Here is an 18,639-nt window from a genome sequence, read left to right as displayed (position 1 = left end):
TATATTAGCACAACTAAAGATAACCTGTATCTCTTTTGCGAGAGCTCAGTGTGTCCAACTCTTTGTGATCCTTTGGACTGTAGTCCACCAGATTCCTCTGTCCATGGGATTTTTCAGGCAAGAATTCTGGAGTGGGTTGCCATTTCCTTCTCCAAGGGGCCTTCCTGACCCTGGAATCGAACCCGCATCTGCTACCTGCTGAGCCATCTAGGAAACCTTGCCTTTTCTCTGTTGGGAAGACCCAATTTATATTTCTTATTATAATATACAAGATTGTGCCCCCCTGTAAAACTGAATTCTTAGCCTATAAAAGAAGTAACTGAGTCATTTAGTAATGCTTGAAATTATGAACAAGGTTTAGATTCCTTATTCTAAATCCAATTTCAAACTGCTTGAATCTAGTATTAGAAAATGCAGGTCTTCTAGTCTCATAGGGAAGCTAACTAAGAACAGCAGTCAAATCACAGGTTGGATGGTCATGGTGAGAGGTCCTCATCTTTAAGAGAAAGTCTTATGCGTTCTAAAATACTGTATGTGAACTTGTAATGGTTAAATGTTTATGTCTCACTTCTTCCCATGTTGAAAATTAAATAAACCTAAAGCTATATTGGCCCAAATTTATTATAATAGTAAGTAAGCCAAAGTCAGCCTCAATGGAAAAGAAACCCAACTGCATTTTCAGAAATATGATTTTTTTTAGCTCAAAGCCATTTGATTTTCAAGCTGACTTCTGAAGTAAATCAGCAGGCACATTGCAGTAATGGAAAATATAACTTTTTATTCTTTGATGGTCACTGCTCTTATTGGTTAAAAAAAAAAAGGTTATTTTTTGTACCAATTATCCTTTCCTTATCCTGGTGCAGTTGTCCTTTCCTTCTCTCCTGGGAAATACTGAAAAAGTATTAAGTGTATTAAGTAAAAATGAATGAGATTGAAAATGAGCTTTCTTTTTTCCCCTTTTAATTTAAGGATACAGAAATGTCTTTAGAAAATCAAGAAAATATTCTGATTGTTATCCCATTCAGGTAGCATGCTGGTTACTAGATCCAGATTCCAAGGAGCCGACTCTTCACAGCATAGTTTCCCGTTTTCTTCCTCATGAGCTTCCACTCTTGGAAGAAATAGAGACTGGCCAAGGAATTCAAAGCCTAGGGCTGAATGTCAGCACTGAGCATTCTGGACGATACAGAGCATCTGTAGAGTCCATTCTCATCTTCAACTCTATGAATCAACTTAATTCTTTGTTGAAGAAGGAAAACCTTCAAGGTAAAAGAACAGTTCTGGCATTTTTATGATGTTGTAAGACTAGGGATAGTTCTGTATTTAGCCACTGTGTTACAGGTGGATAAATTAAACTTTTCTTAAAACATAAGTTATACTTTTTATGCAAACCCTTTCTTTTGATTGTCTAGTGCAGGAGTCAACATAAATAATTTTGCTGTAAAAGGCCAGATAGTGACTAGTTTTGGTTTTGTAGGCTAGATGGTCTCAGTCATGAGTATTCAACTCTGCCATCATAGCATGAAAGGAGCTATAGACAGTATGAAAATGAGTGTTCCAATAAATCTTTATTTACAAAAATAGACATCTGGCCCCAGATTGGCCATAGTTTGCTGACCTCTGGCTCTACTATAATGAAGTAAGTTAGAGCATTTTATTCATTTATTCCTAATTTTATATTTGATTGTTATCAAATGGTTTTAGAAATACACTTAGAATGTAGCTTTTATGGATTTAAAACAATGAACTCTTTTCTTTGTAGAATTATTTAACAGTTATTTGTTTTTTCAGCAAAGCATATTCATGTGAATCTTTTTTTCCCCTTGTGAGAAATAGTGTGAAATTATTGTGCAGGCAGCTGGCCCAGATTGTCTACCTTGACTTCAGAGAGCATAATATATACTTATGGTGAAAATGATGAAGTAAAACAAGGTTGGCTTCATTGTGAGGAGATATAAACCATGGATTGGCTGATTAATTAACATTACAAACAGGAGACTGATGAATTCATGAAGAGTAGGGCTTGAATCTGTATTATTTATTTATGAGGGACCTTGGGCAAGCTACTTTAACTCTCTAAGTCTGGTTCTTATTTTGAAAGTGTTAAATGAGACAGGGAGCTTAGTGCTTGTCACACATTAGGCACTTGTTGCTGTTCTTCAGTCGCTAAGTCGTGTCCGACTCTTTGCGACCCTGTGGACTCCTGTGCACCAGGCTTCTCTGTCCTTCACCATTTCCTGGAGTTTGCTCAGATTTATTGCGTCGGTGATGCTATCCAACCGTCTTGTCCTCTGTCATCCCCTTCTTCTCCTGCCCTCAATCTTTCCCAGCATCAGGATCTTTTCCAATTAGTTGATTCTTTACATCAGGCATCAAAGTTTTGGAGCTTCAGCTTCAGCCTCAGTCCTTCCAGTGAATGTTCAGGATTGTATTAGTTGATGATTATTATTACTTCTAGCACAAACCCTCTGTGTTGGTTATAAAGTTCTCCCTGATATTACTGGGATAAAATAATACAAAAGGACAGACTGGCTTATTTGCTTACAGGAGACTTGATTAAGTGATGTTAATTAGCAGCTCTTCAACAGGCATTGGAGTATTTCAAACTCAGCCTTTCTAAGCCAATGTAGGCAGATAAAGAAGTTGGGAGTACACCGCACACCTTCCTCAGTACTACTTCCGCATTCGTGAACAATAATGCTGAATGAACATAGCTAATTCCCTCTTAGTCTGACTAGTCTGCCTCTAGGATAGGCATCCTAGGTAGTCGGTATAATTTCTAGACACTGACGTTTGATGATGGTGATATGAATTAGTCTCTAGTTTTTTAGACATTTATTGCCCATTACCAGATTTGTAAGTTTTTCAGTCTAATTGGGAGGGGACTGTTGCATTACTGAAAAGATAATTTTTCACCTGTTAAAAAAAAAAAAAGACTAACATTCCTTTTTAGAAAAGTGTAAGAGACCTAGATTTATAAGTTTTAGCTTTCACAGTATGTTTTCTATGTGCTTTCAAAACTTTTTTCCCCTACAAATTTTCAGAAGTGGGTGACCTGGAGGTGTTAAATGCCTTCTTGTACAGTGTTAAATATTTCTTATTCAAAGAATACATAGTATTGAAGTACATTGAAATAAGGGAAGTTTTGGGAGAGAATGTGGACAACCATCACATTTTATTTGGAAATGATTATTTCGTGATACACTTGTTAGTTTTAGTAGGCCTCCAGAAGCTTCATCTTTTTCTCTTCTCATCATCTTGCCTGTTGGGGAGGTGTATTCTAGCTGACTTTCTCCCAGTAGAGAGCTGATTTTTGTTTAAGTATGAATAAATCTTAATAACAGAATATGTTTTTGCTTAATTTGACCCCGGAACAAAGTATCCTGTTCTCTTCACATTGATCAGTTGGCTCCTTTTAAAGTAGTTTGAACATAGATGAGATGATGTTTTTAGGTATGGAGTGAGTTGATTTCTCTGTTTTTCAACAGACCTCAGCTGCACAGATTTATATCAGTCATAATCTTATTTTTCATTAACTCTTCATCATTGGTCCGTATAGGTCCTCTTTTTATTCACTTTTATTTTAATAATATAATGAATAACTGTTAACTCGTATTAACAACATAGATGTTTGTCTACCTGGGTGCTCCTCTTTCCTTATACATTGCAAGTTTTATGTTTATCATTCCCTTATTTTCTTAATATGTAAAAGTCCACACAATATATTATTTGGTTTTGCTTGTTTTTTAACTTTATAAAACATCTGTCACACTATGTCTTGTTTTACTTGCTCAGCATCATGTTAGGAAGATTCATGCATATTACTGCAAGTATTTATAGTTTACTTATTTTCACTGCTGTGTAATGTATCACTGTGTGTGTGTGCATGCGTGCACACACATGCACGCACACTAAAATATATTTATCCATTTTCCTATTGATGAATGCTTTGATTGTCTCTAGTTTTGTTTTCTTTTATTTTTTTTTTCTGTTCTGCTATACCAAATAGTTCTATATAAATATTCTTGTAAATTTACATGTCTCCTGCTACATTGGGTAAGAATTTCTTTTGGCTGTAGAATTGCTCCATCTTGGAAATGGAAGTATTCAACTGTTCAAGATTATGGTGAGCTGTTTTTCAGAATAGTTGTACAAAATTTGTCCTTTCAACAGCAATGTGAAAGAAATCTTTCTGATTACATTGTCTCTACTTTGCAAATTCATTGGTTGTAAAATGATTGTAATTTTTCTTTCTTGTGCTTTGTTTTTGGTAAGAGAGTTATTCCAGTTTCATGGAATGAGTTGATGAATGTAGCTTCTTTTTATTCTGGAGGTGTTTATGTGTCATAGGCATGATGTATTCTTTGAAAGTTTGATAGAATTTGCCTATAAACGTTGTGGAAGTATTTTTAACTACTACTTTGACTTCTTTAATAACTGTTCAGTTCCGTTCAGTCGCTTAGTCGTGTCTGACTCTTTGCGACCCCATGAATCACAGCACGCTAGGCCTCTCTGTCCATCACCAACTCTTGGAGTTCACTCAAACTCATGTCCAGCGAGTTGGTGATGCCATCCAGCCATCTCGTCCTCTGTTGTTCCCTTCTCCTCCTGCCCCCAATCCCTCCCAGCATCAGGGTTTTTTCCAATGAGTCAACTCTTCACATGAGGTGGCCAGAGTATTAGAGTTTCAGCTTCAGCATCAGTCCTTCCAAAGAACACCCAGGACTGATCTCCTTTAGAATGGACTGGTTGGATCTCCTTGCAGTCCAAGGGACTCTCAAGAGTCCTCTCCAACACCACAGTTCAAAAGCATCAATTCGGCCCTCAGCCTTCTTCACAGTCCAACTCTCACATGACCACTGGAAAAACCATAGCCTTGACTCGATGGACCTTTGTTGGCAAAGTAATGTCTCTGCTTTTTAATATGCTATCTAGGTTAGATTATTCAGTTATATCTTTTTGATTATGTTTTAGTAGTCTATATATTTTTTAAAGAATTTATCTAAAGGTATTGGTGATTTTTTTCTTTTTGTATCTCTGGTTTGTTATGTCTTTTTCTTTCATAATATTATTGTTTAGTTGCACTAGAGGTTTATCCAATTTTTCAGTGTTTTCAAAAAGCCAGTTTTTACCTTTGATCTTTCCTGTTGTTATTGTTTTCTGTTTCATTGATTTCTGTGAACTTTTATATAATCTCTTTTCTTCTAGTTCCCCTGACTTTATTTGCAGTCCTTTTTCTAAATTCTTAAGTTTGATACTATGCTCATTACTTTTCAAATCATATTTTTCTTTTTCTAATCTAAGTATTTAAGGCTATAATTTCCTTCAAGTTCTACTTTCATTATATCTTACAAGTTTTGACATGTAATGTTTTTGTTGTTTTATCCTAAATATTTAAAATTTTCTGGTGTGACTTTTTTAGATGGATAAATGATAAGATTATTTTTAATTCTCAAATAGTTGAAAACTTATTTTATACTTCTATTATTATATTTGATCTCTATTGTGTTGTAGATAATATGTTTGTATGATACCCATTCTTTGAAGTTCTTTGAGAATTGCTTTGTAACCTAAAACCTGAATTATTGTGTAAATGTTCAGTGTGCACATAAGAATATAGGTATACTAATACTGGATGCAGACTTTTATAAATGTCTATTAATTCAGTGTTGTTTAAATCATCTATATCTAATTTTCCCTATAGTTTAGGGAATGTTAATTTTATAACACATTTGAGACTACCTCATTAGGTGCAATCCCAGGGATTCTCCAGGCAAGAACACTGGAGTGGGTTGCCATTTCCTCCTCCAATGCGTGAACATGAAAAGTGAAAGTGAAGTTGCTCAGTTTTGTCCGACTCTTAGTGACCCCATGGACTGCAGCCTACCAGGCTCCTCCATCCCTGGGATTTTCCAGGCAAGAGTACTGGAGTGGGGTGCCATTGCCTTCTCCGAGCAGCAGCAGCATACAGGTTTAAATTGGTGTATTTTCCTGGTACATTAAATCTGTCATTATGTTTGACTAGCTCTACCACTAATAGAATTTTTATTCTTAATCATCTGGTTTTTTGGAATGACTATGGCAGCATCAACTTTCTCTTGATTAGTTGCTTGCCTCATACATCTTTTTTCTGTCCTTTTAAATCTTCTAGATCCTTATGCTTTGGATGTGTCTTATAAACAAAGTATAGCTTATTTCGTTTTCAAACTATCAGTTTTTTCCCACAAATTTGGCAATTTATAATTATTGATGTGTTTCTGTTCATTGTGATTATTGACATATCACACTTTCCTGCTGTTTGTTTGTATTCATTTTGTTTTTATTCTGTATATAGTTTTTAAATTTTTATTTAATTTTTAATTGAAGTATAATTGCTTTATAGAATTTTGTTGTTTTTTCAAACCTCTGATTTTGTATATAATTTATTCATAGCTGTGCTCTGTTCTGAGTCTAATGATTCTATAGCTGCAAGTCTTAGGGATCAGAGCGCTTCAGGGTTTGCTAGGTGGGGGATGCCTTCCTCTGGAAAGACTTTGCTCTGGCTTCAGCTTGTTACTAAACTATAATGCATTCAAGGCCTGCATTAGCTTTTCGTGGGAATTTTGGTTCAGAACAGGAGCCTGAGAATCAGCTTCTCCTTCTCTTGCTACTCCAAAGATATGTTATCCCCTCAACCTTTTTGGAGTAAGACTTCTTGCAGCCCTATTTCTTCCTACTGTCTGTGAATCCAGGCTGGCTTCCTATCACTCTTGACTCTTCTTTTTCTGACCCTAGTTCCTTGTTTCTCTAGTTGCATATCCTGTGAATTTCTGCTCTTGACTCCAGGCCTGTGAAGCCAGGCTCTGACTGCCCATATCTTCTCCTGACCATCAGAGGCTAGTAGCTCTCACTTGTTTGTTTGCTTTTGGTGGTAGTTACAGGTATCATTTGGGATTTCTCCTACTGATTGAGACCAGGAGTGCCTTAAAGAATGTGTGTATATGGAACTGGGGAAGACGGGCCAGGGTTACACAGAGTCCTAGTGACCCATAACACTGGAAGTAGAAATCTTTGCTGTGGATTTTTTTCTTAATAAATTTAGGATAGCATTTCCCATAGAGTGTTCTATGAACACTCGCTTTTCACAATGTTAATAAATATTAAACAGATAAAGTGCTTTATAGTTGAATGATTACAGTTTTTTGATTAAAACAAATATTAAAATAGTTGTCTTTTGTTCGGTTCTGCTCAGAGCCTTTGGTACATTAACAGGCATCATGAACATCTAAGAGTAGTATATAAATGCTGAAATACATAGTATACAGTGTCTCTCAATCCCAACCTTTCTTAGAGTATTTTTGAGACTAATGTGCTAATGAACATACTAGGGAAACTGACTTAGAATGACTATTCTGTTGAGAAATGTCAGCAGATGGAAAAATACTCAGATTTCTTACTTCAGGAATCTTTTCCTTTGTTCTTAGAACACTGGAAAATAAAAAACCTTTATATTTAGCTTTGTGCAAATCTGCATACCATGGGACCAGGAGTATTGGAAATTATTCTGAGGAATTAACCTTTTATAGTCAGCTTAGCAAATAAAATTGGCTTCCTTGTTTTTTACTAAGAGTAGAAACAGAAACATCATCTTGGGAGAAATGAAGTCACTTACAATTCAGACTGTTCATAAGGTTGCCTGGTTTACTCTCTAAATAGACACAGATAGTAGTCCAAAGCTTAAATGGAAAAATGAAAAGTACTTTAATACCTTTCACTAATGGTTTGAGAATGTGGCTCAGGAGACTGGATCTTGAAGGATAGCTTAGTAGCATCTTTGATTTTCCCAGAAAAATGCTATGTATATAGGTAATGATGCTGAACTAGTCACTTAGCTGGTGAATTAATGTTTTTTGCTTTCTTTTTTTGTCCTTCCAGATGTTTTCTGTAAAGTGGAAATGCCCTCCCAGTACTGCCTAGCCTTGCTAGAACTAAATGGAATCGGCTTTAGTACTGCAGAATGTGACAGTCAGAAACACATAATGCAAGCCAAACTGGATGCAATTGAGATGCAGGCCTATCAACTAGCTGGCCATAGTTTTTCCTTCACCAGTTCAGATGACATTGCTGAGGTTGTATAATGGGAATAGAGAATTTAGAAAGTCATTTTCAGAGCAAAAAATGGTTTGTGTGTATATATTTCATAAATGTGTTTACCTAAACACCAAAGATCAATAAAATAAAACGATTGGTTAACCAGAATACTTTGGAGATGTATTCCAATATCTCCTTTGTATGTTTTTATTTATGAATAGGTAGGTAGTGAAGAAGTATCCTAGAATGTATGTTTCACGAGGAGATTTGCCTGGTACAGAAGAAGCACTCAGTAAATATTTGTTGTGCAGATGAGATCTGTTATAGTAGTTGTATAATGGCGTAGATGTTTCTCCATGAAGTTAGTCATTTCATGAACTCTTACAGCTTCCTCACTGCAAAATTAGATACTTTTCTTAGATGTTAGTGAAAAAAGGATTTGGGGACTGTTTGCTTTTTAAACCTACAGTATTTTTATTGCCTTATGTAAATTTTTACATAGTTTGCCCTTTTCTCCCCCAATAGTTTGTATTATGTTCTTTCCCCATTCTCCACAAAGGATGGTTGAATTGTTTTAGAAGAGTTACTGATAGATGGGTGCTTACACTTAATAGCTTTGAAGTTTTGTTGTTTTCTAGATGTGATTCAGTTTTATAGCATGTTGGTAAATATTTTAGAGACTCTTCTATCTATTCCTTAACTCCTTGACTTTGGGCCACTTTATCAACCCTTTACATCTCAGTAAAATACTTCATAGTAGAAATACCTCATGGAGTTGTGAGAAACAAAAAATAAGTGTAAACTACTTAGAACAATACCTGTCTAAAAGTAAATATTCATTAACTATATAAAGGGCATAAAAATGACTCCCCCTTTAAGCCACAGAGTTATGTGTTTTTTAAAAATGAGAAACTAGCTAATCTTGTTCAGTTGCTAAGTCATGTCTGACTCTGTGACTTCATGAACTGCAGCACACCAGGCTTCTTTGTCTTCCACTGTCTCCTAGAGTTTGCTCAAATTTGTGTCCATTGGGTTGCTATCTAACATATCTTAATGAAAGTATATAAATGAATGAGTTGAGAGAATCAATAGTGTTCTGAATTGCCTCAGTTGGAACCCCTCTAGTATGAACTAGTGAGTTTTAGGCATCCATGTTGTAGGAACTTCCTCTGCCCTAGAGCCTAGATCTCTGTTCCTTATAAGCCTTCTTTGTTTAGTGGGTGCTTACTGGCCACTTTCTAGCTTTCGTTATTGCTGCATTGGACCCTCTCCTGGCTTTTTGTTTAGGGATTCTCAGGATGTAGCTTTGTGGTGGTGGAATTAGATGGCTTTTTGCATCCCTTCCTACTTCAGTATTCTCTGATTTTTTTGATCACACAATAGCCACAAAGGCTCCCATGTCTATCATTTATGGGGCTTAACAAGCAGCCACATTGCTTACCATGTCAAGAAGTATTTGGGTGAGCTTACAATCCTTGGAGCAACTGAAGTCTCATTGCCGATAGTCTATTTGTTAGTTGTTCAGCACAAAATATACGTTCTTGTGTTCTTGACTGTTAAGAGCCTGGTGTTAGAATTAACCTGATACTGACTAAATTAGGGTATGGACAGTCTACCTAAGATTTTTATTGCCATTACTTATTAAATGTGTTAATTCCAAATTGTCCAAACTTCTTTCAACTCATGTTGAACTATAGAGAGTCTTTTCTTGAATACTTTAAAAAATGTTTTCTGAATATAATACTTGTGATTTGATTCTTGACTCAAGGGGCATAAATTTCTTGCAGGTTTTATTTTTGGAACTAAAGTTGCCACCAAATGGAGAGGGTAAAAACCAAGGCATCAAGAAAACTTTGGGTTCTACCAGAAGAGGAAATGACAATGGACGGAAGCTAAGGCTGGCAAAACAGTTCAGCACTAGTAAGGTGCTCTTTGGGGCAGTCATAGGGCAGAATCTGAACTGCTGTTAGCATTTGGTGCCTTGAAAGAATGCTGATGCAATCAAAATCCAACATAGTCCACCATTTGAATTTAGACAGAAACAAATTGATTTCTGGTTTAGCTGCCCACAAACACTGTGGAGACATTCCAGCATGGAAAATCTGGATTATAGTATGACTTAACAGTATGTCCTTCCTATCCTTAAAAGAGTATATAAAAGTTTGTAAATTCAGACCTATATAGACATTATTATAGTTACTGATATACGCTACTCTTAGACGGACATGCCCTACTCTCAGACTGCAGAATATAGTTTTTATAGTCAAATGAACATGAACAAAGGTATGGAAGAATTTAAAAAATAAAGTTAATAGAAATTTTGTTTCTTTAATTTCAGAGCAAAATAATGTTTTCCATGAATTTATTTTGAGAATCTAATCTGTTAATTTCAAAGTAAAAGTGAATCACAACTCACGGAAACTGTATGCATGGGGCAAAAGAGAGAAAAGGCTTAATTTTACATTTTTACTGAATGAATTATCAATGGAAAATAAGGATTGAAAGTACAGCCACATGGAGAGACCAGTCCAAGTTGCCACCCTATATAGTTTGCTCCCTCAACCTTGCATATCTCATGGGGTCTTAGTTCCCTAGAAACCAGGGATTGAACCTGTGACCCCTGCATTGGAAGTGTGGAGTCTTAACTACTGAACTGCTACAGAAGTCACATTCTGTAGAATTTTGACCGTAATATTATTAACTGTGACTTGCCTCCCCTGGGGAAGTTTCCACAGCCTCATTCTGTAGCAAAACTTATTTGATTACATTACCCTTTTATCTCACAAGTTTTTATCCTTGATGGTTCATTGAAATTCTGTAGCATAGAAAATTCAAAGTTTTAAAAATAGATTTCCTTGATACAAAATCCATGAAAGTATTATGGCAAAAAGGATAAAAAAAGCAACTGGGAAACTTATAATCACATGAGCAATGGAGAAGGAAAATGAAAAGAGATGAGGTAAACACTTGGGAAGGGGGTGGGAAGCAGCTACTTTGCAAAGATCTAAATTGATTTTACTCAACATTAACATATTTACATTTAATAATCTATAGTTATTGTGGATTTATCATTATAGTGATTTCTAAAAAAAAGTAATTTTATAATAATTGAGTTCAATACAGGAGTTACCAAATTTAATTTTGAGAGTGTAATTTTTGCTTAAAAGAGATTCTAGTTTGCTATGGAATTTGGACAAGGGTCTGATCTTACTTTATTATAATTTTTTTGGCAGGATGTTTTAAATAAATTAAGGGCATTACATCCTTTACCAGGCTTGATCTTAGAGTGGAGAAGAATCACTAATGCTATTACCAAAGTGGTCTTTCCCCTGCAGCGGGAAAAACGTCTGAATCCTTTTCTTGGAATGGAAAGAATCTATCCTGTATCACAATCACACACTGCTACAGGTAATGAGAAATCTTAAATGTGGATAATATCCAGGTTTGTGAAGAATATTCATATGTAATATTTGCTTATGATGATCAAGGAATTCAAGTGTTTGTCATTGGATTCGGTGAAGTTTTATAAACATTTATGAAAGACATGTGAGTACCAAGTTGCTTTAGTCATGTCCGACTCCTTGTGATTCTACAGCCTGCGGCCTGCCAGGCTCCTCTGTCCATTGGATTTTCCAGGCAAGAATGCTGGAGTGGGTTGCCATTTCCTCCTCCAGGGGCTCTTCCCAACCCAGGGTTTGCACCCATGTCTTAACATCTCCTGCATTGGCAGGTGGGTCCTTTACCACTTGTGCCACCTAGGAAGCCCAGTACTGCATCTAAAGCATGGATGGATATTACCTAGATAAAGAGATGAAATTTAGTCTAAAGATCCAGTTCCTTCTTTCAAGTACTCTATAGAATAACTTGGGTGTCCGAGATTGGATGAGAGTATACCCAGGAATTAAATCTATTTGAATTAATGATCTTTTGACTTTGGTCCCAGCCTTCTCCTAAATCACCTCAGAGTCTCTCCAGGTTGCATCTAAGTAGGGCTGTGTGGCATCTGTATAATAAGGAGTGTCTTATTTTACTCAATCAAGAGAAGAAAGTGGTAGAGTCCGTTGTGTGTCTCTCTTGGATAAGTATGCATGTAATCTCATGAAGGAAAAAGCATTCTTTTTCTAGGTAGTGTACAACTCTACATATTTGCCAAAATGCAATGTGCAGTAGAAGAAAGGGCAGCACTATCTTCTTCGTAGAGGAGGCATTTTAGTTTGGAGGTATGGAATGTGGGCTTTGATACCACATTTTCACAAAGTTTGAATTTTGGTCAAGGTACTTAACCTCTCGGTGCCTAAGTTTCCTCATGTATGAAACAAAATAATGAGAGTCCTACCTCACTGGGTGATCCTGAGGATTGAATAGGCCAATATATATGTAAAGTGTGTAGAATAGTGCAGGGTACATTATCAGTTATTGCTGTTATTGAGACTGAGGGCACCATTAGGAGCTGCTTTTCTCTGCTTGTTTAGTCTCTGTTCTAAACAATTTCTCTTTCTCTTCTTCCCTATTTAGCTAACTTCTTGGTGCTTCTGCCTGTTTCTTGCCCTGTTTTAAATTTCATTTTGAAACATATGCTAATGCTGTAAACTTCCGGGAGCCAGCGTGAGGAATCCCGCCCATGGCAAAGGTCGTGAGGAGGGAAGCCCAACAAAACGCAAAGGCGTGATCTGGCTTCAGGGGTTCCCCCTCGGTTTTCCTGAACATCTACCCCCAAAAACCAGTCTGCCTGCCTTATTGTAATGTGCTTTCCACTCTTCTGACATTCTCTGGAAAAAGTTAACTCAGGGCTTCAGTTAACAGTCTCCTGCATATGAAAAGAATGTTTCAGCTCAAACCCCTTTGAATTCCTCTCTAACTTGTCTAACAGTTGGGGACTTTTACAACTTGTGAATTGTTTACAGCCCCCCAACCGCGAGAGGCACAAATCTTAAAGCATCTTAAAGATACAGAGCCTTTTCTAAAAAGCTAAAAATTATACTGGTGATGGGTTTCACTGTTGAGTCAATGACTGCTGCCAGGCCTCCATATTCTTTATCTTTTAGACACCTGAAGGATATTAATCAATGTAATTGGGATATAGAAATAGGAATATAGTAGTTTTGATGTTAGCAACACTAGACTTTTGAGTTAATTACTTTTCCCTTTGTTATAAATCACTGTACTTCTTTCATTGTTATAAATTGTTATGTCTTTGCTATGTAAGAATGTAACTTTATTTAGTGCTTTCTGAGAGTGGCACCAGACTTTGGGAAGAACAACACAAATAAGTCTTCTGGTTGACAAACCCTTATCAAAAAAGGGCCATAAAATGTTAATTGGCCTTCTGGCCAGAAGATAATGTAAATCACCTAAGACTTGTGTATACAACTAGGTATGCAGAGAGAAAGCCTGGTCTCGATAAGAATCAGGGCTGCTGACGCTGCATAATTTTATATTATCCATTGATCTCTTATGTACAAAAAAAGGTATAAAAGGCCTTTCTGAACAATAGAGGATGGGTCAGTCATTGGAAAGACTGGTTTCCCCGTGTCCTCTTTACTCTAATTTCTGGCTGAATTCCCATCTGGAGTGGGGAGGCTCGCCATGTCTACTTACTTGCCCTGGCTTCTAAGATCCGTGAGAGAGGGAGCCCAAGGTGGGGCACCCTCTGGTATTCGAACGAGTGCCGGTGGCCCAACGTAGATGGTGCAAACTTGTCCTGAAGTTTTATTGGCTTTCCCCGTAAACCAAGTTATTCAGCCTCTTTTCTCCACTAAATTTTCCTACTATACTATTTCTTCTTAATTTCTTTTATATTTCTAAATAAATAAGTTTTCCTCGCCTACACCGTCTCCCCTTCAAATTCCCTGGATCCTCTGGGGCAGGACCCTGGCACTTTTTGGTAAAGAAACAAAGTCAACCTAGAGTTTTCAAAGCAAATTTATTTGTTGCTTATAAAGCAGAAAATGATCAATTCCTTGTTTTTCTGATTGGTTTTCATTATACTATGCCTGCACTTATTGTAGAAACAGAAGCTTATGTTAGTACAGTAAAGTCTGTCATTATAGAATTCATCTCTGTGAAACTTCATGTTTTGTAATTTATTTTTGCCATTTTATTTGTCCATCAGTGCTATCTCATTAATTCAAAGACTAGACCTGAATATTAAGTATTATCATAGAAAAGAAGACAGTGTACTTAAAAAGAATATTATATTATCATAGAAAAGAAGGCAGAAAGAGACTTGGATTCTTTTCTGTACTACTTGTTAGCTTTGTAAAATTGAATAGGCCATTTAATGCTAATAAGTATGTTAATATCTACCATTAATTGAGCACTAATTTTTGCTAAAATTAAATAACAAGGGCATAATATTAAGAGTTTATTCAGTAAAACTGTATCTGAGATACTTAAATGTCTGATTCATCAAAAGAAGATGGAATTATATACAGAAGCTGATAGAGATCCTGTTACAATGAAGAGTATCATAAAACAATTTTTATCTCACTATATGTGTATTATAAAAACTGTGGTAACAATTACCCAAACTTTTTGAACAACACTTGTGTTTTTGGAAAATTCATCCAATAAGTAGATAAATAAAATGTAAAATATTTAGGGGAAAATAAAGCCACAAGCATTAAATCAAGTTGGTTTCTGTTTCCTAGAAAATTTATTGGCTACCTGATTCTGGTTTCTAGCCATGTCAGTGCTATCTACCATTGATTCTTGTGATAAGTGATGAGGAGGAGGAGGAGGAAAACTGGCCAGGTGGTATCTAGAAAATAATGCTGTACTCACCATCCTTCACTGCTGTTCTGTCTCCTGCATTGGCTGACTCCTGTGGCCCCAGTTGTCCCTGTTCAGGACTCAGTTGCTCTTCTGCTTCAAATCTTTCTGTGTCTTGTGCATTCCTGGCTTTTAAAGTCTTTGACAGTCATTTCTCCTAAGATCCATTTGTTTTGCCTTTTACTCATTAGTTAACTGCTAGTGTTTCATGGTGCTAACTTCTGGTACTTGTTTTAGTGCGGAAATAGTATGATTTATCATATTACTTCTTATCATGGGATTGTTTCTGTAGAAGTTAATATAAAACACTGTATTATAGCTGATTCATATATTTACTTACATCGAGATTGTTCTTTAGTTTAAAAATAATAGAGCATGCATTTTAGGATAATTCAGAAATAGTATTTATGTTAAAATAAATGTCAGATTTCCCCTCCTCCCTTACCCCTCTAATTTTATGTCTTCATTCTGCTTAATTTTAGGACGAATAACCTTTATAGAGCCAAATATTCAGAATGTACCAAGAGATTTTGAGATAAAAATGCCAACAGCAGTAGAGGAAAGCCCACCTTCCCAAGCTCTAGGCAAAGGCCTACTTCCTATGGGCAGGTAGACGCTTATTTGTCTTCATTTGTGTTAATATACTTTTGGGAATATGAATGGCTCAAATGTCTTTATTTGTTTTAGTATACTTTTGGGAATATGAATGGCTCAAAAACAGCCTATTGGGTAAAATAATGAAATTAGTTTAATTTTCCATTCTAGGCATACACTATTTCGAGCACTACCCATTTCAAATCCTGAGTCTGTCTATGAAGAAATTAGATGGCAGTAAAAAGCTGAAATCCTGGGTCCCTAATTATACCAACCAGCACTGTATGCTTCTTTGTTAGATATTAAAGGGACAAGTTTAGCAATGTCTGAAATATCTCCCTTCCTGACATCTCCATATGCTCACAAAAGGAAGAAAAAGCACAATGAGATTTATTGAGTTGAGTGAAGCAGTTTGTGGGAAAGGTTATTACAGAAAAATAGCTTATATCCTGTTCAATTGAATGTTTGCTGAACAAGGTCTGGTATCTTTATTAAGCTTTAAAGTGGATTTCAAATAAGGCCTTTACATTTCTTAGATGGAAATAATGACTTACTGAAAAGCTCAGACCCTTTTCATATGTTTGAGTCTACCTCATGTCCAACTCATGGATGTTTTTTGCACCAACAGAGGAGGAAAAAAGAAGGGCTGTGGCATGAACACCGGGCGCCAGACAAAGATGGAAGAGAGAGCCTCAGACAGAGGAATGCCCTTCTCGGTTAGCATGCGACATGCCTTTGTGCCTTTCACAGGTCAGGTGACTGATGATGATTTTGAGCTTGTTATTGCTGTGGGAATGGTTTTCAAAGCACTGATAAAGCGAATTATGAATAAGACTCAGAAGAATGCATTGTTTCCTCCTCCTTTCCTCTCTTTGGTGGAGTCTATTTTTCCCTTTTGTATTGCTGGATTTGTAACAGTCACTCATAATTGTCTTCATGATCTGCTGTGTGGGAAACTTCTGGGGCGTTTGCTCAGCATCCTGCTGAAATGTTCTCCTCTGTCTTTGTCAACCTTTTTGTAGAATCCAGTGCATTTTGTTAGTCCTCATCTTTGACTTCCCTACAGCATTTATCATTCTGTCAACCCTGTTTGCTCAGTGTTTCTCCTCCCTTGACTTCCAATGGCACTCTTTTTTGGTCTCTCTTTAACTTGTTTTGCTCTTTTGCTTCTTCAGCCTTTCTCCCCACTGCTGCCTCCTGTTGCATGGGATAGCCCCCAAGGCTGTCTCACTTCTGTCTGACCTCTCCTCAGCACTCATCATCAAAACCTTTTTAAGTCATGATCTAACTCCCAAAGCATCAGCCCTATTAGTACACATATTTGCTCTTTTATCTTTTGCCATCTGGCAGGTCTGGGTGAGTGCAGTTAACCAGCTGAATTTATTTAGTTCTGTCAGAAGTTTATATTCTAAGGGTAAAATCATGTCTATGATAGTGTTATTGCCATTTGACAGTTTTCAGTTTTGCTTTTTAAGTATGAATTACCAGCATTTTAGTATTGTAACTGTGTTAAAGTATTCAGTTATGTGGTATTAAGTACATTCATGTTGTGGTGCAACCATTACCACCATTCATCTCCAGAACTTTTCATTTTCCTCAACTGGAACTCTGTACCCATTAAATATAACTCTGCTCCCTAACTCCCACAGCCCATGGCAACCACCATTCTATCTAGAATTTGACCATTTTCTATACTTCATATAAGTGATATCATATAATATTTGTACTTTTGTGCCAGGCTTATTTCACTTAGCATGTCTTCAAGGTTTATTCATGTTATAGCATTTGTGTCAGATTTTTCTTTTATAAGGCTGAATAATATTTCATAGTATGTATTCTTATTTAAGTAATAAGATTGTGTTTAACACAAAGTATTTTATATTGCTTTTGTTTAAAATTTAAAAATTAAGGTAAAAAAAAAATTAAGGTAATTTAAATGTATATGGATTTAACCTGAAAATCTCTGCCAGTTGAATACAGTATTTAGTTAACTATCTAGAGTAAGTGTTGATGTATGGTTGGATTTAAGTCTGTTGTCTTGTCGTTTGTATTTTTTTCTATCTGTTCTTTATTCTTTTTTAAAAACTATAAATGACTTTTTATTATTGCTTTATTTCTTTTAAATTCTGTATCTTAGATACTTTGGAGTTTACAATATGCATCACACACAGACTAGCTTCAAATAATTTTATACCACTTCATCCATAATTTACATTATGGATGTTTTTTCCATTTCCCTTTTCTTGTAATAGGTTTAACTCCTATGACTATTATAAACTTGCTATGTAGTTATTTTGGGGGGGGGGGCACAATTAACCATTTACTTCCCAGTAACAATATATGAATGTTTCTTTCTCTGCAGCCTTGCCACAGAATGTGCTGTCCAACTTCTGGATTTTTGCAATATAAGTAGAAAAAAATTCTTTCTTTTTATAGATTTAATTTGCATTTCTTTTTTGTCAGTGCAATTAAGCATTCTTTAATATGTTTAAGGTTCTTTTGTTTTTATTTCTGTGAACTGCTCGTTTATATTTTGTTCTTGATTGCACCTCTTTTTTGTAATATAGCAATGAGTCCTTTGTGGTATCAGTTGCAAATATTTTTCTAATTTTTCTTTAACCTGGCTTTTCTTTATTTTGTTTTTTGCCATGATAAATGTCTAGTCCATAAATAAATAATTTGAATTCCCTTAATAACTCTTCTGAACATACAGACCACCTGACTTGTTTTTTGTTGAACGACTTTGCTGCTCCCTTAAGATGCGCACACATTAGGAACCAGTTTCTTTATTCACTCATTCATTCATTCAGTTAACATCCATTTGTTCTGACCTGTTAGGTACCAGGAGCTGTGTGTTTCTATAGAATGCAAAGGAAGATTAAGTATCCTGTCCCTAATGGCTAAGTGTTATGTGGGGGAGGCATGAAAGAACCTCTCTGACATTTATATTATGTCAGTGTTACAGGAACACTGAGGAAAGCACTACCACAGTGGTTGAGGGGCAGAGGTCAAAGGTGGCTTTATATATATTACATACCTTTGAAAGCTAAGCAGAAAAAAATTTTTACGTGTTACAGAACTGAACTGAGTCAAATTAAGAGCAAGATTTTAGCTTTTGGATGCATGATCTTAAGGTTCTTTGTTGGAATTGAATTTCTGTCATCCTGCTCAATACTAAAAAACTTGGTTTTGTCTTGGTGCCAA

General features: G+C 36.0%; 1 protein-coding gene across 1 annotated transcript in view; it reads left to right on the top strand.

The window, feature by feature from the left end:
* The window catches only part of POLQ (DNA polymerase theta), a 102,097-nt gene that overhangs the window by 62,315 nt on the left and 21,143 nt on the right, over positions 1-18,639 (top strand). The window contains exons 19-24 of the mRNA XM_052643303.1: positions 1,026-1,266; positions 7,915-8,108; positions 9,858-9,995; positions 11,304-11,478; positions 15,324-15,450; positions 16,064-16,185. Of these exons, the coding sequence (XP_052499263.1) occupies positions 1,026-1,266; positions 7,915-8,108; positions 9,858-9,995; positions 11,304-11,478; positions 15,324-15,450; positions 16,064-16,185 (997 nt within the window). The remainder of the gene's footprint in view (positions 1-1,025; positions 1,267-7,914; positions 8,109-9,857; positions 9,996-11,303; positions 11,479-15,323; positions 15,451-16,063; positions 16,186-18,639) is intronic.

This window comes from Budorcas taxicolor, chromosome 1 (genome assembly GCF_023091745.1).
Source record: "Budorcas taxicolor isolate Tak-1 chromosome 1, Takin1.1, whole genome shotgun sequence".
Classification (NCBI taxonomy): domain Eukaryota; kingdom Metazoa; phylum Chordata; class Mammalia; order Artiodactyla; family Bovidae; genus Budorcas; species Budorcas taxicolor.
This window is presented reverse-complemented; position numbering and strand designations above follow the sequence as displayed.